General features: G+C 36.5%; 2 protein-coding genes and 1 non-coding gene across 4 annotated transcripts in view; 2 read left to right on the top strand and 1 right to left on the bottom strand.

Moving 5' to 3' along the window:
• Nucleotides 1-604: 604 nt before the first annotated feature.
• Nucleotides 605-6,213, bottom strand: LOC100377050 (ectonucleotide pyrophosphatase/phosphodiesterase family member 7-like). The gene is made up of 3 exons (XM_002740759.4): nucleotides 6,058-6,213; nucleotides 1,599-2,147; nucleotides 605-1,068 (listed from the first exon to the last, which is right to left on the bottom strand). Exons 1-3 carry the CDS (start codon nucleotides 6,211-6,213, stop codon nucleotides 772-774), a joined length of 1,002 nt encoding a protein of 333 aa, XP_002740805.3. The 3' UTR covers nucleotides 605-771.
• Nucleotides 3,308-3,378, top strand: TRNAG-GCC (transfer RNA glycine (anticodon GCC)). Its single transcript has one exon. It is a non-coding gene; the product is annotated as a tRNA-Gly (tRNA).
• Nucleotides 6,214-12,482: 6,269 nt separating the features above from the next.
• The window catches only part of LOC100376900 (exportin-4-like), a 45,793-nt gene continuing 36,170 nt past the window's right edge, over nucleotides 12,483-22,105 (top strand). The window contains exons 1-9 of one of the 2 annotated variants that reach the window (XM_085505060.1): nucleotides 12,483-12,555; nucleotides 15,377-15,482; nucleotides 16,037-16,178; nucleotides 16,459-16,600; nucleotides 17,285-17,401; nucleotides 17,824-17,977; nucleotides 20,081-20,193; nucleotides 20,650-20,807; nucleotides 21,251-21,374. In XM_085505060.1, coding sequence (XP_085361186.1) covers nucleotides 12,496-12,555; nucleotides 15,377-15,482; nucleotides 16,037-16,178; nucleotides 16,459-16,600; nucleotides 17,285-17,401; nucleotides 17,824-17,977; nucleotides 20,081-20,193; nucleotides 20,650-20,807; nucleotides 21,251-21,374 — 1,116 coding nt within the window. In that variant the 5' untranslated portion in view covers nucleotides 12,483-12,495. Of the gene's footprint in view, nucleotides 12,556-15,376; nucleotides 15,483-16,036; nucleotides 16,179-16,458; nucleotides 16,601-17,284; nucleotides 17,402-17,823; nucleotides 17,978-20,080; nucleotides 20,194-20,649; nucleotides 20,808-21,199; nucleotides 21,375-22,105 lie in introns of both variants that reach the window. The other variant, XM_085505059.1, reaches the window with a different exon arrangement.

The raw sequence follows: 22,105 nt of genomic DNA, 5'->3' as shown, positions 1-22,105 counted from the left end.
ATAATAAAGATCAAAAAATAAAGAGCAACAAACATTGAAAAAAACAATAGAGCAATTTTTGTGCATTATTTCTTACTCTAATATCGAATATTTATTGTAGAAAATAGTTGAAATTATTTTGAAATTTTCAATTTCATAGAAAGTTTTAAAATATGCTTGTATTTTCAATGAACAAACATTTTTTGCAGTCTGACCTTATTACTCTAAGCTGATAAACCAGCGTTCAAAGTTGTGCAAAGCGATTGCAAAGTTGGTAGATTTGCGTGTTTATTTGACCTAAGTTGTTCTTATACCTGCATGTATCAAGTATAAAAAAATGAAGAAAATTCATTTGAAGCCTCCTATGTTAGGAGGATATCATATGAACCAGCTGTAAACGATGTGAAAACGATCTATTGGTCAGATTATCTTGCCAGTATGACATCAGAGCGTAACCTGGTCTCAGAGTTCGGTCAATAGCACAGCAACTGTTGAACAGGTATATCGATAAAATATTATGCACACAATGCCTTTGCTTTTATGGGACACAATCATAAGCATTTTTCACTTTCACTTACATGACAATTTGAATTTTACGGTGCTGTTGCGATATACACTCTTGCAATTTTACGAACTTTTTATGTTTATTTGGTCACCATAACTGTGTCTTCAAAATTATGTGTGCAATTGTATCAAAATCAAGATTACACTGCTATTAGGTTGAAATAAAATACAAACTATTATATAATTGCAATGTGTTTTGATAGTATTGAAACATCATGTTGTTTTGAACTAAATATTAAAAAAGATGACCAAACACACCAATGTCAGAAGACCGGAAATCTCTTTCGAACTAACGCCACTGGCGTCAAGATTAAGTAAATCTATGACGTTATCAAGTGACCCATTGTTGGGGGCGGGCTGCAAATTTAAAATCTGACACATGAGGGGGTAAATATCTACGGACTCAAACGGTTTTGACAAAAAACCTTTCTTGAAATCTGGTCCACTTGCTAAAAATATGTTCTTCATTGTTAGGTCTTCATTGTCAAAACCATGACCCCCTACTTGACCATTTTCTTCCCATCTCTGTTAGGAACAAATGTAAAAATAATCGATTAGTACAAATATAAATATGTCAAACTTTCCCTCCGTAACAAACTGTGGACAAATCGTGAACCATACGGAGCTCAGAAAAGACTGGCGGCGTTAGAAGAATAAACAATCGATCATAAAGCTTCAAAAGAATAATTAGCAAATCTGTATGCTACTTTTGGGGTATATGTGTACGCCAGTACACCCATTCAAAGCTATGTGCATATGCTGATGCTGTAGTTGTTTTATTACTGACAACTTTTAATACTACGTTCGTCCTACCACCATCACTTGTCTTTTGTGAACTCTCGGTCTTCTGACACATGTTTGATCCTAGCCAATGAACAATATGCGTAAACTGGACCTCGGGGGCATGCTCTCCCTTGAAAAAGGTTGAAATTCTAGACCTTCTGACACAAAGGGTTTCAGCTTGATTTTGCGACCCCCCCCCCCCACACACACACAACATTCTCTCCCTCTGTGCCGCCGCCACTGCATGGCATTGATATTGTAATTAACTTTACCGTTGCTATTTCCCACGGTCTGTCTGAATATGCAAATAAGGACAATATTCTGTAATGGTCCCGATAATGCAACCTCTCTGGTATATCTTCTTTCATAAACACTGTCATGTTGGGGTGAGCGTCTTTCAGCGCGTCGAAAACCGTGTTCAGCTTTCCATTCTTAGGTTCAATCAACGCTACCGGCCCGTAATCGGCAGTCACATGATACAAGTCATTGGGTTCGACATAATCGTACAGTTCTATCTTCATCTCGTCGTTGATTTCAGACATTCCGTGGTCGCTCGTGATGATGACGTTCAACACTCCAGTCAGTCCGTGAGCTTCGATTTGGTCACGTAGGTAGCCCAGTGTGTTGTCGCATCTTACGACCATGTCCCGCCTTTCGTCGGAATCAGGGCCGTCGTAATGTCCCGTGTGATCGGGCTCGTCGAAATAGAGAGTGACGACGTCAATGTCGTAATCACTCAACCATTCCATTACAGTGTCAACACGGTTCTCCCATGGCACTTCCGGATCAGGGTGACCGATGTATACATTAGGGTACAGTCCCTGCGTGATGAAGAAAACCGTAACAGAATGAGAAATAATAATAGAATGACATGCGAAATAATAAAATATTAGATTCATAACTTTAAACGCGCGCGGTAGTCGTCGCGGAGCGCGTGTTCGATCTTCATGACACGCGTTGTATATGTCGCTATGAGTCCCATATCGAACAGGACGCGGCACGACGACCACCGCCCTTTAACAAAAAGGCGGAAAACAAAAAATGTGCCAGAAGATGACACTTTATCTAGGAAAATTAAAACGAAATCTTTATCTTTATCAGATACTGTGAACATATCCCCTAGCAGAAATAATGAGTATACAGTTGATAACGAAAGCGCGTGCAACTCGAAGGAATGGAACTAAGTCGAAATGTTTTCATCATAAAAGACGGGTACATCTGCCGAGAATCAAACACATGAGAAAAGTTAGGGGTAGCCAGTATATTCGTCTATAAAAGATGTTTGTATTTTCGTTAACTTAATTGTAGCTATTTTGTCAGTTTAATTTATAATTAAATATTGTCTCGAATTGAGTTGTCTGGACTGGGTTTTAAAAACAATGACACTAAATGCTATTTTGCATTCACTATGCTCTGTGTAATTGTTTTAAAAACACATTGTGTTAACGATATCTCACCATAAGTTCTCAAAATACGATACAGTAACACAAAAAAAAAATTCTATTTTATGTTACCATGGAACTGCATCATTGTAACAAACACGAATTATGTCATTTATAACCAAATTTTGTATAAATGACACCCTTAATGACGAGGCGCTTCAATGACGACTGGGTGATACGAAGGCCGTTCAAACCATCAATATCATTTGATCTGTAATCCTCATCATTGAAGATTATGTTTTTGAGAGATGTTACCATACTCTAAACTAGTGAACGGCGATAATATAACTAAACAAATACTAGCTGCGTTGCTGTTTAATAGTCGGATCATTTTCATTTTCTGGACATACACACAGTCAACATAAATAGTTATATTACGTGTATGAACCATTAAAATTATGAAATCGCGTGTTCTGACGAAGGTGGGACTATCTTTGTGGTGACATGAGAAAACAACCCAGCTGAGTGTTACTTGAACTATCTGAATGTTATCATCTCAGAGAATATAAAAACATTCTTTATCGATGGGCGATTATATAGCATCGGTGGTTCAGTGGTAGAATTCTCGCCTGCCACGCGGGAGGCCCGGGTTCGATTCCCGGCCGATGCAATTTGTTTTGTAAAGTTCTGACGTATGAAAGATTTACCAAAGCGCAAAGGTGTGTTAGTAATGTTTGTATATTCACTGCACGATTTTTTAAAGTTCAGCTAAATAATTTACAGTTCGCTTCAGCTTTAATCTGTTGTGTACATTGATGTGACCCCGTCCAGTGAGCATTATATCATAGTCCACGGTTGTCTATGCTCCATATACAGGCCCCTTTATACTTTTTTCGTTATCCGTTATGAGGGCTTTTTAATTCCTGGTGATCCGTTCTCGGGATTTTTAATTCATGGTGATTCGCGTTCTCAGCTAATTTCTCGTTCTACGTTATTGGGTGTAATGAATTCCCGGTGATACGTTCTCGCAACTTTTAATTTCGCGTTACGCGTTCTTTGACTTTATTTCCCGTTCTCTGTATTGTACGCTGAATTGCGCCACCAATAGTTTAAAATCGGTACACCTGAGGGTTTTTTTTTTTTTTTATACACTCGTGTACTTTTAGTATGAGAGAGTTATTCCCATTGGTCAATTCTTTGAAGTGCATGGTGATCTTTTACCAATCAGCAAGTCTCAGAAGTATTGGGCAGCCAATTTGCAAATTCGCTAGCGAATTGGCTAACTGCTTGGGTTTTGACTAAACAGTTGGCTTTCGAATTTCGCTGGCGCCGTCCTTGTTATTATATGAGTGGTGGGCGAATGTATCGGCGACTGACTAACTATGCCGACCCTATTTTAGGTAATTTTTTATTATCAAAGAAACGTTCCGAGCGCCTGTGGTTTGCTGGTGTGTCTAGGAAATACTTAAGGTTTCATGTACGTCTTTTAATGCTAACACGCTTTATTACATGATAAATTATAGTTTTCTTCTGAATTTTCCTATTGTTTATCGATTCCTTATTTCGTCATAGTTTTCCAATGGAATATTAAAGGGTTCACCACTTTTAATAATGTATAGTAGATAAGGAAAAAATGTCAAAGCGTTTTCTCCTGTTCTACAGGGATGTATATTATTAGAATTAATTTTGAATTATTCATTTGAGAACAATTTTTAATGTGCAAATTATTTTCATACCTATGAACCCCCTTCCCCTCATATTTACTGATTTCTATTCATTTCTAGATCACGCGTTAAAGTCATTATTTGGCTATATGTGCAATGTACAAACCTGATTAGTTTTAGGTTAAAATCGGTTGATATTAATTCCCTGATTAGCATAATATAGTATATTTGTTGGGGTTCTAATCTCATTTAAATGACACTTGTTACATGGATGGTCTGTTACATTGCACAGACCTTATTAGTTTTACACCCAAATCTGTTCATATTAATTATCTGATTTGCATAATTAGTTTTAAGCTTTTCCATCAATATCTTAAGTACAAGTAATTTTGAATTAATTTGTAATGTGTCTCCATTACTCAGCACACGAGAGTTCTTTCTAAGCTTTCTTTAATATTATATTTATTTGACAAACTATTTTTCGTCATCTTTACTTAATTTAGTTGTTTATTTTGTATCAGTATGCCAGATCATTTGAGAACACGATTAAAGAAAGTTTGAAAAGATCATGTAATTGGTCAGTCTATTACTTCACCAATCGCTCATCGTTTTATCCACCAGCCACAAACCAAGTTTTATTTTGAGACATTCCAAAGCTCCAACCATTACCAGTTGTATGCATGAGAAAATAGGATCAAGAGAAAATGAGAAATTCGGCTGTTGACAATGGGAAAGTTGTTAGACAAAGATCAATCTGACAAGTAAACACTAAGTAAAGGCAGGTACATTGTCACTGAATCGAATTGGTGAAACAGTGCATAGAGGGAGACCTGATTTGTCAGACGGGTCAGCTATTGAGAAGGACACATCTGAGAAAAATGATGAGCAGAGAATAGAATATAGTAGTGATGAAAACAGTGGTTCAGAAACTGAGGAAGTAGATAACACGAAAAAAGTGACATTTCACGAATTTCTGAAAAAAGAGAAGCAGGTTGGCAGCAGGTTGGCCCTTGAACAGAAAGCAACTGGGGAAACTGTTGCACAAAGGGACGACTACAGTAATGATGAAAACAGCAGTTTAGAAACATAGGAGATAGATAGATAGATAGAAAGATCAGTTAAGAAATGTATGTCTAACTACTAGGTCTGACAAGTTAATGTCAAATATCTTCAATAAATGCTTTTATATTCAACAACAATCCCTGGTGATTGGTGAATAGGTAATTGGAATTCCTGGTCATTGGTGAATATGTAATTGTAATTCCTGGTGATTGGTGAATATGTAATTGGAATTCCTGGTGATTGGTGAATAGGTAATTGGAATTCCTGGTGATTGGTGAATATGTAATTGGAATTCCTGGTGATTGGTGAATAGGTAATTGGAATTCCTGGTGATTGGTGAATAGGTAATTGAAATTCCTGGTGATTGGTGAATAGGTAATTGGAATTCCTGGTGATTGGTGATTTCCCTCTTTAAATCTTGGTGATTGGGAGGGGGTATAAATGGGCTTGCATATATTATAAATGGTCAGTTATTTTTACAGTACATATTGTCATGTGATTTTTTAAAAATGGGTGGACTAGAACGAGCAAGTAAGAAACTGGTTACCATAAGATGTGCAATAAACGTCGACAGAGGGCACTCGCAGTCCTTATAAACAATGTTGCAAAAGGGGCGCACTTACCTTAATTTCAACGTCTCCGCCGTAATAAAAATAACTCCCACTAGTTTTGTTTTGAAACCTTGCTGTCTGCCATATGGGCTCTGCACCCATGTCCCACCATTTCGATTCGTTCCTGGTTTCCGAAGTCAGCGTTTCGTTGTAAATCGGGTCGTACATGATATTGTGGATTACTCCGTGACTCTCTGCCCACAGACCTATCGGATACATACATTCACGTCACTAAAGTCGTAAGATTGCTTCCGACAAATTAGGTCTGAAAGTTAGTACATGTAGGGTGTGAAACGCCGTTTTCCGAGTCGGTGCGAAGCTACTTACAAAATAGTGCCCCATCCTTACCCAACCCTAACAGCTAACAGTCAGACCAATCAGAAAGTTGGTTTGTGACCGTGTTTTCGACGTATCAAATACTGCCTTGCATATATGCTTAAATTGCGGCAGTCGTCGTGCTGCGCATGTGCGACATTTGTGTTGATAAACATTGATAATCACAACTATGAGGTTTTACCTGAGCGTGACTTGCACTAATTACCATCGGTGACTCCTTCGATAACGTTTCAGTTTGTACTCGTTGATCTGCGCAACAGTCAAAGTCGCCAACTTTGTTTATATGGACCCCTATATCTCGCGCATGCGTGGCGCGACGACTACCGCCCTTAACACTCAGCTACCTTGGGATTATATACATATACCCGCCTTGATCGTTTTTCAAAGTTCACAAACTTTCAACTTTTTTTTCAACTCAGTTTATACTCAGACCACTAATAAACATACTGGCAAGGCGAGTATTTTTTTTATCTAACCTATGTCTTGGGTTTACTTTTGCGATAACGTTTTAATCTTATAAACAACTGGGGAAGATAAGAAAATGTCCACGAAGTCGCGCGATAACGCACGACTTCGCGAAAAACTGTGGTGTTTCAGCAGGAAGTGACGGGAAGGTCAGACCGAAGTTTAATATTTTCCTTACATTAGTGATTCTTGCGGACCCACAGACATTCATAAAACAGGTTCGGTAAAAATAAAACAGAAAGTATGAAATTCAGTTGCAGGTCAAACTAATGACGAGATCATGACGTCATACACAGAATGACTTTTCTCTCTAAAAATGCCTGTAACGAAATAATGTGATATGAAAAAAGTAAATATGAATCATCAAGATGAGGTGTAACGAAGGGTCTCGCACATGTGCCAAGTCTAATATCGTCGTGTGAGTAACGCGCCCTCAATCAACGACTTGCGAATTGGTTTGATGGTCGGCTGCGGGCGCAACTCCTATCTCTTTTAGGCTATGATGGGCCACTGTATAACCGCGTATAAATATAAAAATCGCGACAATTCAAATAAGCTGAGTGTAAAAAATTATGAAAAGTGTGATTTTTGACATTTGTTCGTTAAATACTAGGACTGACAAATTATTGTAGAAATTTCATGTTTCCAGTGACAGCTGAAATAAAGTACTACTTTGCGGACGGCTACAAGTTAGTGGTGGTGATAAGTTTAAACACCCGGCTCACTAACACAGACACATGTCAACTCATGCCATACCTGCCGAACTATATTTGTATGTGAATTACTGGAGCAATAGTATTTTACCGTCACGGTGATCATCAGATTTCGCTTGTCTGGCTCAAAGGAGACAAATTATTCCCGACAATATCACAATGATTACTCCTATTAGACAATAATGTCATCATAAAAAATAAATATTTGTATGACTTAATAAATTTGAATGTGGTCGCGTTTTTACACGTCGCCATGTCAATACCATCTGTATTGTTAAAGCGGGGGAGTCATCACCTGCGCATGCGTCAGATGGCCATAGCGTGTCATTGTTTACAAAAAGCGCCTACCCATGAGCCTTTGCGATTCTAGCATGTGTTATTTGTCATCGCTCAGGTGACGACCCTCCCGCTTTAAGCATTTTCCGAAACACAAAATAACATTTTTGACAAAAAATCACAAAACTCTTCGCCAAGAACAGTAATATTTAAATAAACGACGAGGTCCTCCCATTAAGATACACATAGACACATCAACAATATAACAGTGAAAGAAGACACCAGACGACGGACGACGGACGGTAGACAATCTGTTGTACTCGTACAAGGTAAGCTCGGTGAACGGAAGTTTCAGCCACGGAGGTTTCGGCTACAGACATGTTTTACATCTTATCGGTTTAGTTCTTTCAGTTATTTATATTAAAAGTATTAACATATTTAATTTTAACTCGTACATTAAAAAGTGAGCATATTTATATGTATTTCTAATAACTCGTGCGTTACAAACATGGCGTATTTGTTTGTATGCATTTAATTTTAGCTCGCACGTTAAAAATACGGCTTAATTATATTTCTTTACTGTTAGCCCACATGTCAAAACTAAATACATAACAATACCAAATGCTTGTAACTCGCGACTTATTTATAAATACGTATAGATACGCCTTACCTGTAACGTACGATGGTGCACATGTGACAAGCTCAGCTGAAGTCAACGGAGCTGATGCAGTGCTTGGGTTTCAATAACTGAACACGCATAATTTGAAACGAGACGAAGCGAAATGTAAATGTTTTTAAATAACAAACTTCACCCAGTCATAATACGACTCGGCCGCCGCGTCTCGTAATCTCTCAGTACTTGCCTGTTACTATGGTGAAGTGTGACGGCAGAGTCAGAGTCACAAACACTGGAGTAACATACTCCGCCTTGACGCCCTCGTTTTTCATGGCATCGAAGTTTGGCGTGTCGACATCATCAAGATAATCGTACCGAAAACCGTCAAAGGAAACGAGTAAGACCTTACTCTTCGTAGCTAACGCCGTAAATACCAAGGCCAGAATAATAGCGAAAAGAACAGAAATACGAATATGCGCCATTTTGATTTGATGACATCTAAGTTATTGTGATTTGTTTAACGATAACATTTACTAAAATATCATTCTAACAGGTCAGACCGTTATCGTTCAAAGTTCAATGATAAAGTCATATTACGATATTAAATATATCAGCAAGCGAAATGATAAATGACTCTATTCTGTACCTTGTCCTTTGATATACTGTAAATCATGTCTTTTTAGTTAGCATGTTATTTTAGCTAATTCAACTAATCTGTAATTTTTGCGATATGTTTAAAAGTCCCAACACCAGCAGAATTATTATACCCAAGGTGTCTAACTAAATTCTCAAGCTCATTCAAGTTTAATTACAGTCCTTTTGATTTTGAATACGACTTAAATAGTTATATGCTAATTTATGTAAATTACCTAATTCATATGCTGTTTTCAACCTCAAACTGAATCGTCCGTTTGGGTGCCATATTTATTTCCACTAAAATTTTGGTGGAACATGTAGTATTGTTTTGTGAATTTTTCTATCAGTTTTTGGATAATTTCGAGCTAAATGGACACAGTTTTCTAATAGCTATAGGTTTGATCAAAATTTGGAGAAAAATATGAAAACAAAAATTCTTTATTTTGTGAAAGGTACATCATTCTATGTGTATCCAAAAGTATTGTAAACCTTTTTATTTTACTAGCATTAAATGTAACTACCAGGTATTTTAGTATTCTGAGCAAATTAACTGCGTTTTAAGTTCACGAATCTGCCAATGAAACAGTGAATTCTATTTTTTCATTTTACATGTTCACATAGTTTTCTTATCAGAGAAAAAAAAAATTGAAGTAGTGTTATAATAAAACCCCGTGAATAATTAATCCATTTACAATAGATTGTTACTGGGCGGAAATTTAAAATACTAACGGCTATAAATGCTACAGCGGAAATTCTGGTAACCGTACAATTTTATTTTGGCAGACATGTAATTCTTGTTTATATATTTATATATGTTTCAAACAACTTTAACACCTATTCATATCTTCATATAATGTATTTATTATATCTTTCTAACAAACAAAAGAAGTTGTTTTGGATGTAGTGACGAAAGTGTGCATCTTCGGCTGTTAGTATAATACGTTGTTTCGAAATAAATATAAAACAGTCAAATTAAAAAAATAATTGTATGCGTTATGCTTAAAATAAAACAAAATCTTTAATAAAATTTACGTGTACTGTTCCATTCCGCGATTGTTTGGAGAGCACGCAATTACATAAGACCCGTGGGGTGCTTCAAATATCGTACTTTTTTTTCTACCATTTATTTTTTTGTCACATACGTGTTTACATTAGGCCACACCGACTTAATTTTATGGATGACATCCACGCGCGCATTAGTTTTCGCCTGTTCTCAAAAAAAAAAAAAAAAAAAATCTCCGACGACGAGTCTCCACAGATCGGTTTTCTGTCCGGAACTTGCCGCACTCATATTGTCGCAAAGCGCCGGCTTGTCGTAAAACTTTTTTTGGACTATGTAAAAACGTGCCAATTTTGTCGTAAATGATCTTCTGCACATGCGTATTGCGTTGCCGGGGATACGTGAGTATAAAAGTTCAGAGGAAAAACTGAGGGATTGTTGTAGACTGGTACGCAATTGACGTCGTCCAGGGAGATGTGAAGTTTACACAGCTATACGAGAGATTGGTTAAAGCTAACCCCTACAGTGTAGAGAAGAGCAAACAAGGACATTTCTGTATCATTGCAATGTTTTGTTAGTTATTGTCATAAAGTAGTGATATGTACATTCCGCCTTGACTTGTACTGAAAATGATGTTCATGTTGTACCTTGAATGCAGTGTTTTTGACTGAAGGTACTTCATCATGACTACATGTACTAGAGCTTGTCTGAAATGGTTATACCTGTGACAGTAATACAGTACGAGATGTGTATATCAACATGTGTCTCCTACAAATAAAGACTTCTTGTTGTTTTTTACATACATTGTGTTCTGTGGTTCAATTCGTAATAGCAGTACCGTAGTCCTGTGGTTTTAGCAGGATTTTTTTTTTGACAGCATTTTTTTTCTCGCCCTCTCGCATTAGTTTTGGGGTCTCCAGAGGATGTCATCCATAAAATTAAATCAGTGTGGCCTTACTGGAAACAAATACAAGGCAAAAAAAAATTTTGTTACGATCTCATTTTGAGCTCAAAGAAGAATATGGTAACGCTATTAAAATTTGCACTACTCTTGTGGAGCAGCCACGACTTCATAAATTGTGAACATTGCAATTACAATCAACAGATGTTCACGCTGACTGTAACCATTCATTCCAAATATAAGTGTTGGCATAGTTATAGTCGCTGTACAATTGTGTATTTGAACCAAACAAGTTTCTATTTGCTTTCAGAAACTCTTTACTCTTTTACAATTGATGAAGAGATGTTCACTGTCGTTGTTTACATTACATAACGAAGATAATTTTTCTTCATCTATTTTCCACTTGTATAGATTTAATCTATGAGAAAGATAAAGCAATTTATATATAAAACTGCACAATTGTCTCTCTGAGGTAAGTTTAATAGTTGGACTTAGCCATATTTTTGACCAATTACTTTTTGTGATACCAACAACCTTGTCCAATTTATTTGTTATTCAAGGTGTGACAAACACTCACAAGGGACCAATAATAGTCTCGTGTTGTTACGAGGTGAACATCTTTCAGATTTTCGTGATTTTTACTAACATTACAGAAACCAATGTATGCATCAAAGTATGTGAAATTCGGTTGTTCAGTGGTATATTGAGCCATTGTTTCGGCAACGCGTTGATTATCATGAATATTTTATTCCCCAGTGTGTTTTCATTTTAAAGGGCGGTAGTCGTCGCGCCACGCATGCGCGAGATGTATGGGTTTCATGGAATAAACAAAGATGGCGAATTTGACTACTGAGACGTTACCTAGCTTAAATTGGGTATTTTTAGGTGATTGGAAGGTATCGAAGGTTTCGCCGCAGTAATTTTTGCAAGTCGCGCCCAGGTCAAACTTTATACTTGTGATTTTCATTAGAAGGGCGCATTGGATTGTGGGGAAATCAATGTTTATCAACACAAATCGATCACCGCCCTTTAAATTTCGCAGTAGGGTTCAAAGTTTATAGTCCAAAATGTATTTACATTACCAGGGTCATCAATGACATTCGCTTACAAATATGATGTTTGAATTGACCTTTGACTTGTAATAAAATGTTTCACTATGCAACTGTATCCATTTATTACACCATAATATTTTGTTTTCAATGTTTTTATTTATATTTATTGAGGTACCACCTCCAGCTTCGTGCCAAGCTATAATAGCATTTTTGTAGAATACTGATCAAGTTAAATGAGCATTCCCTACTTACGATAATTTGGCGTAGAAATAAAAAACAACGTTTATATAATATAAACTGTCTAGTTCAAAATCATTATTTAATAAAACAATAAAAATGTCATAACTGGGCAAGTTCACTTTCCCGTCTGGTTCGTTCGTTGGCTGCTTATGGGGGAACCTTTGAACTATGACCTGACAATCAGCTGCGCCTGCGCAACAAAAGAAACACACAAGATGGCGGCCTCCGCGGCGAATATTCAAACTGAACTCGAAAATGCCGCCCAAGTTATTATGGTAAGTATATCAGTATCATCGTACAATCTAATTTGTTAATATTGTTATCTGCTCATTCCGGTTACTGAAATAGAATCATGCTTTTTCTCATAATTGGTCAAATGACTTCATCACCGGTGTACCGCTCGGCGATCGATTACCCGCAGCTGATCATCTCGCGACAGCTTTGTTGGCTGCCTGTGATGCTGATGGTGACGACAATACAGTGTTCGGCCTATGAATTAGAAATCTGAATCTGGTGTGTGGGTTTTCTGGTAGTATATTAAATATAAAATTGCCTGAACTTAAGGATTTTTCCAGAAATCTAATCTATTCCAGACTATGTGACAATGACCGACAATGTAACCATCTGTGTCGTTCGTTTAACACAAACAAAACGGCACAGACAGATAGATCTGCGATAGAAAGTTGTGCTTAGCATGAGAAACAAAATAATGAAAGAACCTCAAGATCCGTCACAGGAAATACATTTGATACAACCCTGGTAGCTCTATTAAAGTCAATCTTGTCTTTACGCTGGCTTTGTGTTGATTGTTTAACTATGGTTTCGAGATGGTCGAGATGTTCCACAATTAGCCCTGCGTACAGTGCTGTGTGTACGGGGACGCGTTCGGTTGATAGATGTCCCTACCACAGCCCTGCGTACCTCCATAGGCAAAGTCCGGGAGAGCACCGTAATTGGTGCGCAAGTTAAAAATAAGTAGTTTCCCAGTCGAAATCTTTTGAAATGACAATAGTTATCCGTAACAACCGTTACAAAGTTATCTGAAACTAAAATGTCTTTAAAAAGCGACTAGTAAAGACGGACAACTTGTAAACGCGGAGGTACCGGAGGAATTATTCACCAAACGCCGTCATTTTAAGTCCCGGACTTTGTCTATGGAAGTTCGCAGGGCTGTGGTGGGACCATCTATCAACCGAACACGTCCCCGTACACACAGCACTGTACGCAGGGCTATTCCACAATAGTTTAAAAATAGGCTACAAAGTGAAGCTATTAGACCCAGGGCTAAACTTCCAGTCAATATCATCTCTGATTCTAGCCCCCTCCTCCAGGAGATATTGGACAAAGTGGGAAAATAGGTGACATTCATTTCATATGCTGGAATTAATCTACCAACCCTATACAACTTCAAGTTTGCTTGGTTCCAGTGGGGATTTTCTTAATGTACTTGACCCAAGGAGTAGAGCATTTGCCTAATATCACAACATTACTAGTACTGTAAATCACTAATTTTCACTGGGTTTAAATTTCGCTGATTTACCATTTCAGGCACATTCAGTAGGTTTTAAATTAACAGTGTTATCATTTAGATAATGTGTTCTATGCTAAATTTTACATATTCACTGGGTTTTAATTTAGCACATTTTCAAGTCAGCATAGTACTAGTAAGCAAAATTAAAACCCAGTGAATAATTAATCCTTTTACAGTAATTTCCAAATCGCCCACTAAGTAATTTTTCTCAAAGTTGGATGGAGTCAGGAATGTTATTGACTGGAACACAATGCTGTAGCAGAGTTTGGTATATTGATTGTTAACACAAGTTCACTTTTTCAAAATTGTCCAACTTTTGTTTTTTATTTATATTTTATATTATACTTTTAATTGTCGTGGCTTTGTTTTTCTTTTTAATAACTTTATTACATTCTCAGTACCTAGATAGAAATGCATAATTTTTCTGTAATAATAATGATAATATTAATACTATCACTATATACTTGTCTAGTGACAAGGAAAATTTATATCACGAAAATAATCATAGGCACTGTTTAACACAGTGTTTCACAGTGCAAATAGTTTGCAGAACTATTGACATAGACATGGGTTTCAATGACGTAGAATGACCAGGGTATAAAAGCTGTATTTTCTGTTATTGTATTTTATACTGTGAATTTTGCGAAAGATAAAGTCTGTGAATATCTTGAAATTTTATAATCATTACGTTCAATTACCCACCATAGTCTCCAGTCAGTCAAAATGACTATTTTGAACTGTAGGTGATTCAGCCAACAGCGTTCAATAACACAAAGTGTCAACAACTCCCGCAAAAGTTTTTCTTCACAAATGACATAAAAATCATCAAATTGTGAAAATTGCTAGCAGAGAAAATTAATCGTTTAACAGCACAACACCTGCCACATGGTGACAATATCTCCTAAGCATATAATAGAATGAATATGGTAATGTTGCATAACTTCTGCTGGTGGGGATTTGTCTGAGTCAGCTGGCGACTGATATTCAATTGTCCATGTGAGCATTGTATGACAATAGTGTCCCGGTACTGAGTATTTGCTTTGTATGATGTCATTTTCTTTCAACATGTTATTAAATCTAAAATCAAGTTTCAAAGTGAGTTTGATGGTGAAGTTATTTTTTCCAACATTTGTTTTCATCCTATATATTTTTGTATACTATTATAATTCACTAGATTCACAATTTGTGCAAATTATTTTTGAACTTGTTGATGAATACGAAATGAATCTAAAAAAGGCATTTCCAATAAATCACTTTTACAGCTTACACAAGTTTTTACATATATTATTAGAGATGCAAATCTTATGTCCATTTCTACTTTTGACCATTCATCAGTAATTACCAAATCTATATCTGTTTTTCAGTTATATATTGTCCTGAGGTACTTAAAGCAGGGAATCGTCATTGTTTACAAACAAGCGTCTACCCATGAGCCTTTGCATTTTTAGCATGTGTTGTTATCGACATTTGGGACTCAATTCTCGCACGTGCGCAGGTGACGACCCTCTCGCTTTAATAATGTTGCTGTTGTACTCATTTACTATATTTTGTATGTTTTTTCCTAGGCGCCGCCAACAATGGTTACTGTTGAACAAAGGCATTCGGCTGAACATGTCTTGTTGTCATTCAAGAAATCCAAATCACCGTTTGCAACATGTAAACACATACTCGGTACGTTGTAGTTCAATGAATGAATCAATCCTAAACTTAATCCTCATTTTGTATTACAACCACCCTCACATTGTTTCAATGGTTTACTTCTTTGTTTATTATCTGTATGACTACTGACCACTTTACTATTATAAGAAAATTTGTTAATATCCTGGCATGTTGGTATGTTTTGCTGTATATACATCTTAACCAGCCAAGGTTCGCTTATTGGCCATCACTACCTTGGCAGATCTTGTCCAGTGAGTGTGTTTTAAAGTGCGCCCTCAGTGTCAGTTTGTCATTCCGCCATTTTGTTTTATTTTCATTGCCATGATCTACATTTTTAGATGCTCATCCAATCAGATCTACCAAGTAAAATATGTGATAGATTCACACACAGATTTGTGGGGGAGTGTGTTTTTATGTCAAGTTTGAGTTTCAAATGATGATGTACTATCTATACTATTAATAAAGAATATTTGTAGTACACTTATCCTCAGATGAGTTTTAAGCGCATCACAAAATGGATTAGAATTTCAAATTAAATCAGCTAATGTTTTCTCCCTTTGTTACAGAAAGCAGCAAAGTTGATTACGTTTTATTCCAAGCTGCATCAACCATTAAGGAAGCTGTGGCCAGAGAATGGTCTTTACTGGATATGTCCGAGGTGGAATCTATGAGATCTTTTCTACTTAGATATGTTACACAGAAACCACAGTAAGTATCTCTAACACTATTAGTGTAGCACAATGTGTTGTAAATTAGTCAGGTAATAGTGGTCCCTCAAATGTCTTGTTCTCAATGCAAGTTGTTTTTGTTTTAATACTCTAAATTCCATTCATTTAATAGTCCAAATTTTATTGCAACATTTTACAGATGTTGATGCATTTGTCTTAAATTTCTTTAAATTAAACCAAATGGATGTGATTTCTGATTGCCTACATGGGCCACTTTCTCAATTTCCTTGTATTAAAATGAATACTATATTAATCTGTAGTTTACAGAGTTATGTTCGAGAACAGATTTTACAAGCGGTAGCTGTTATCGTCAAGCGGGGCACAGTAGATCACAAAACTACGGAACGTGAGGGAATATATAACGATGTCACAGAGCTGATTGCAAGTGGTGATTCCTCATTGGTAAGTGCAAACTGAAATAACCTATTTTGAATAATAAATACATGTATGTAAAAAAACACTGTATTGATTTCTACTTTTGATTTATGAATTAAATATAGTGACTCCTCGCTAAGTAACGGGTGTCGGGATCCAAACAAAAAACTTGACTTATCGGGGGTCATGACTTACCGAGGGACCTCGTGCAAGGGGGGTTCATTTATAGTATGTTTTCTTTATTGTGAAACGTTACAGCTTTATTGATGTGATCATTGATTATTGATGGATTCAACTCATTGTAGCGAGTTACCAGTATATATCAAAGGGGACTAACTGAGAAGTACGTAAAGTCGCGACGTGACACCCCGTCTCTTCCAGCCCTTTAACGGCCATTTAAATACACAATGCAACGAAACATTAGTTCTTTTACTTCAAATCTGTCAACAAAACACAATAGAACTACCCGCAACTTAGCCGAAATCGCGACTTAATGACACTGATAGCAGTGTTCAAATATGATGAAACTGAGCACCACACCACTGCCTTACAGGACACATGCATGTACCATCTAAGTTGCTTTCAAAAGCTATGTTTAGTTGAACTTGGATCTATTGAGTCATTGAACTGATTTACCGGTAAACATATTTTTTTTTGATATTTTAGAGATAACATACAATGTATAATCAAGATTCCTCATATCTATTTCAGCAATTGGTGGCGTGTTCCATATTAATTGCACTTCTAAATGAATATTCAAGTTCAAGTCGTTCCAGTGACGTTGGACTCAGCTGGGAATTCCACGCCACTTGTAAAAAAGCATTTGAGGTAAAACTGTCACCATGCTTCATTGTAACATGTATAGACAACTGTCTATAATCCAGTTTTGTTTTGGTGTATAGGACAATTTAATCAATAGTTTATGAGGCTAAGGCTCTACACTTTAATCATCAGGGACTTGATTCAAAAATCTTTTTTAACAACCCAAGGATGTGTCATTTATGAAGTCCATGCATATTTTAAAACAGCCTAAACATGGTACATTCATTTTGAAGGTGGTTTACCAATGTTTGAAAACAAATTCAAAAATTTTTTAATTTTTATTGGAAATTTGTCAAAAAAAACCCACTGTAATGGATTTGAAAAGGGATAATGTCTCCTTGTTTAGAGATAAGCTCCATTTTTAGAGAAAAATGAAAATGTGTGTTTTTGAAGTTGAAATTATTAATTTCCTTTTTCTTTCTTCACAGAACAATGATTTAAAGAGAGTATTTTTATTTTCAGTCCAAGTATTACATCAGTTTGCAAATAATGATATTTTATCGCGGGAGACCACTGCTGTATTTAATAGATTTTTATCCATAAGTGAGCAAGTACTCAGCTGGGATTTTACTCACGCAAATGATATCCTTTTTCTGTTGCTTTCTAATGCACGATAATAATGTTACTTTTTGTAGCATCATGGGCTATTCTATTTGATTTTCTAGGGGTGTTGACAGTGTGCTACCACCATTATTAAGTTTGTGTACTAGGTGTATCTTAAAGCCCCGGTTCTATGTCCCTGGGATTGTAACATGTGCTTATATGAAAGTCTGGGCTCGAGGACTGGAATGTCCAATCATTACAGTGAGCGCAAGATATTTACATACACCTAACTCCCGCACCAGGTAGGTAATTACAGAGGGACTTTGCAACATCCCCAGACACCTTCCTAGACACTCCAGTAGCCGTTGTAGACTCAATAAAGTTATATACACGTCTACGTGACAATTAATCAAAACAATGGACCAGAGTTTCAGATGGGTTCAACTATTACAACGTGTAAGCGTCCAGTCAAAGATTTATCAAACAATCATGTTTTACTCGTTTTTTATCGGACACATTATTATTTCATGCATACATATGTTGGTTCATTTAATAAATTCTATTTTGAACGTTTCGCAAAAATAATTAACCTAGTTAATACTAATATTTAAAAACGCCCCTAACATATAATGAAATTATCTAAATTATCTTTGTGAGAACAGTTTAGTTTTGAATGCAGTTTCTGATTTTGAACAATTATTGCTATTATGTCAAGGCACTTAGCTTAGTTAGACGAAGACACTGAGATAGAGATTATTCGCCTCTTGCGAATGATCGACGACGGAGGAAGTTGACTAACGAGGGCAACGGTTCAAGGGATTGTGCGGCATTTCTGTCAAATCGGTTGGATACGTTCCAAGAGGAGTAGCGGCCTTCGTCGACTGAATGTTACACAAAAAAATCATTGAGTTTATCGAATTTTGTCTGAGATCTGAAGGATATTTGAAAGTGGTATATAGGGACGGTGTGGAGGTGAAACTAAGTAGAAGATTCCAGGGAAAGATTAACTGGGCGATGATTGTTCTGGCAATGGGAACAGCCATTATGTGAGAAATTGAACTGGACAATCACAACGCTAATATTATTAATATAAATCCATTGACAAAATCTCAACAAAATACCAATCAAAAGAATTTACATTTATCATTTCTTATTAATATTTATTTCAAGTTTTATGTTAGTATTATATTTCTCCCAAGTGTTACACAGCAATGATTATTGTATCTACAAAGCAATGGAATAGTCCAACTACCTTTCGCTCCTCGTGGCCAAACTTCAAAGGCATACCGCGTCCGGTGTTTTGATTAACTGTCACGTAGGTGTGTATGTAACTTTATTGCGTCTACAATGGTCATTGGAGTGTCTAGGAAAGTGTCTGGGGATGTTGCAAAGTCACTCGGTAATTACCTACCGGGTGTGGGAGTTAGGTGTATGTAAATATCTTGCGCTCACTGTAACACTTCCTTGATAATATACAGATAATCTTTATTTAATTCATATACCATATTTATTTATGCAATTACATAAATAACACAGGTGTGTTGATGATCAAACAAAGTTGTTTTAATGATCCAATATACAATAAAAGCAAATGTAGGTGAATGTGTATTGAAGATGTACTTCTAATAGAGTAAATACAGTATTAACCTTTTCACCACCTGACTTTCTCGCCCAAATTTTTCTGCACTTTTTTCTTATATTCTTCAATATTTGTGGAAATAAACCCTAATTTTGGAGCCGATAGACAAAATTTGAGTAAATTTTCAGTTATTACTCAAAAATTTTGTCCCAATTTTTTGAAGAAAAGTGCAGACTATATTTTGTGATGAAAAGAGGGAACTGGTGGTGAAAGGGTTAATTGTTATTAGCTTTAGATTCGAAAACATTCTAGATTCTAAGATTTGAAACTTGTTCAAGCATTCAGTTATTTTGGACATTGTTTTTGTTAATCGCAGTGAAATTAACTGCTAGGTTAGGCTGTCCTGGTTGACAGAAAAATATGCCTCAAAGTTGACAGTTTTATTCATAAGAGTTTCCACATGTTTTACTATGAATTCCTACTGCTTTGTACTTTTAACATCACTCCACTCCTGGGATAGTTAGTAAGAATTGCAATATTTTTCCTTGACTTGTGTTCCTCACTTTTAAGAAGAAACGTTGGAAGCTTTGACAGCAACCAGGGTACATTTTTTAAGCCCATCGCCACTTGGAGGGGCACCGTCTTAGATCAAAATTTAGTAGATCTGTTTTTTAAGGTAAGTTAGATTTAAACGTCAGCACACAGCCATCATTGCTTTTATGCTGTAGTGTTAAATCCCTGTATCTGTGCAACGATGCAGCGATTAGTATGTTTGTCTGGGATGTTGATGGATTGTTGTTGTTCACTTATAAGTCCGATCTCCAAAGATTTGATATTCAGTTAGCTTACTAGCATGTAAATATGCATCTTACTAGATCACAGTCATCTTTGTTGAAAGATTGATCTGTTTCCTCTTGATAAATGCCTCATTTCTCCAAAGTAAAAATATTACATAGTTCTGTATTGCAGATTGCTAGTAAAGTGCGTTGACCTCTCACTGAAAAGCAGTATATGATTCAAGGAGACCTGATTTAACTAAATAATAATATAAAACATGATATGATTTCTGAAATGATCAAAAGTAAAATATAATATGCATGCATGTTGATTTGTACGTTGTGTTTGTTTTCAGCTTCATTTAAAAGTTCGTCATAATTCTGAGATGGGTCACCACTCGCTACAATGTCTCACACAACTAGCGTCACTGAGCGGGAATATATTCCCTGATGAGAAAACACAGTGCGAATATCTCGGCCGCTACATACAAGGATTTCTGCATTTTATAAACAGGTATATTTACGAGCTCACTTCACAATGCAGTTTCATGCAGAGATATTACTAAACTAGCTTATCCTCCTAATTGGCCAGTGAACCAGATCAATTTGCCTATTTGGATTGTGTAACCATTTCGTCATTTCGGTTAGTAGATATATCATACTAATTGGCCAATCAATCATTGATTTCTAATGCACCATTCTGATTGGCCAATATACATTTCTGATCGAACCAATATGGGTGGACTATAGACCATTCTGATTGGGCAATGAACCATTCTGATTGGCCGATGATTCAATCTAACTTTGTTTTATGGGTTAATTAATATTTTGAGGAGGTGAACTGCTTGACATGCTGTAAAGATGGCTTTGTTTTCAATACTCAATCACATTTTGTTTGTTATGCAGTGTTGAAGTTGCTGACCACGAAGCCTTGGGTATTTCTAATATTATAAATAGATTAGTTACAGTATTTCCCATTGGTGTGATGGTCAGGTTACCACTGGAATTATTAGATCCATTTATTCACACATTAGCGGAACTTACCTGTCAGTTTGGGAGAAAAGCTGCTTTAGAAGAAGCTGTAAGTATATTAGGTTTGTCCTCCGTCTTTGTGAGTACCGCTTGTCTGTGCAAGTGTAACATGATTAATAAAAATAAAAATAATAAAGTTACCTTAAGAATATGGCAAGTATGCACACATGTGCTGTGATACAATTATGCTCCTCATTCATGCGTTTTAATTGCTAGGTATACAAACGTTACCGGACGTTAATCTTATGTGCACACATCATTGTCTGCTATGAGAAGACATATGCTATGTTCACACGGCAGCATTCTATCGGAGCCGAACTACTTCTCCTCCCACGGATTATCTCCAATGCGTTCATACGATCGGGAGCCGAACGAGAGCCGAGATCTGCCAGAGTTTGATTCAGTTCGATCAGAGTCGAACGGAACAGTGCCCTTGAATAATTAGTGACTGAAAACGATTTTAGTGTCGTGCTTGTGTATTTTCTTTACATGGCATGATGCTGTTGAGCTAGGAGAAAAAAAGAGCCTGAGCATGGAGGTAGAAAAGACAATGACTGGTATTATGATTTAGGTACTAGTATCTCGAATAAACAGGAAACACGGCAGCTAAAATGCGTTTAATACAGGCTATTCGCTCAAGTTATTGTCATGCAAAATTACCATTTTGTAACTATTCAACTGTAGTGATATCTAAACTACTAGGAAGAATCACAGATTCTCTCTATCTATCATAGAGCAACTATGGAAGAATCTAAACCTACCAGGAACACGTCACCGTAC

Source organism: Saccoglossus kowalevskii, chromosome 11 (assembly GCF_978046115.1).
Source record: "Saccoglossus kowalevskii chromosome 11, keSacKowa6.1, whole genome shotgun sequence".
Lineage (NCBI taxonomy): Eukaryota > Metazoa > Hemichordata > Enteropneusta > Harrimaniidae > Saccoglossus > Saccoglossus kowalevskii.
The sequence above is the reverse complement of the archived record's forward strand: the minus strand, read 5'-3'. Positions and strand labels throughout refer to the sequence as shown.

What these genes read in the sequence shown, in the direction of transcription:
- LOC100377050 (XM_002740759.4), bottom strand. Translation starts at nt 6,213, where the DNA reads ATGTACGACCCGATTTACAACGAAACGCTGACTTCGGAAACCAGGAAC. An exon ending in GCGGAGACGTTGAAATTAAG is followed by an intron (nt 2,148 to 6,057) that starts GTAAGTGCGCCC and finishes TTCATCACGCAG; the next exon opens with GGACTGTACCCTAATGTATA. An exon ending in GACCGTGGGAAATAGCAACG is followed by an intron (nt 1,069 to 1,598) that starts GTAAAGTTAATT and finishes TGTTCCTAACAG; the next exon opens with AGATGGGAAGAAAATGGTCA.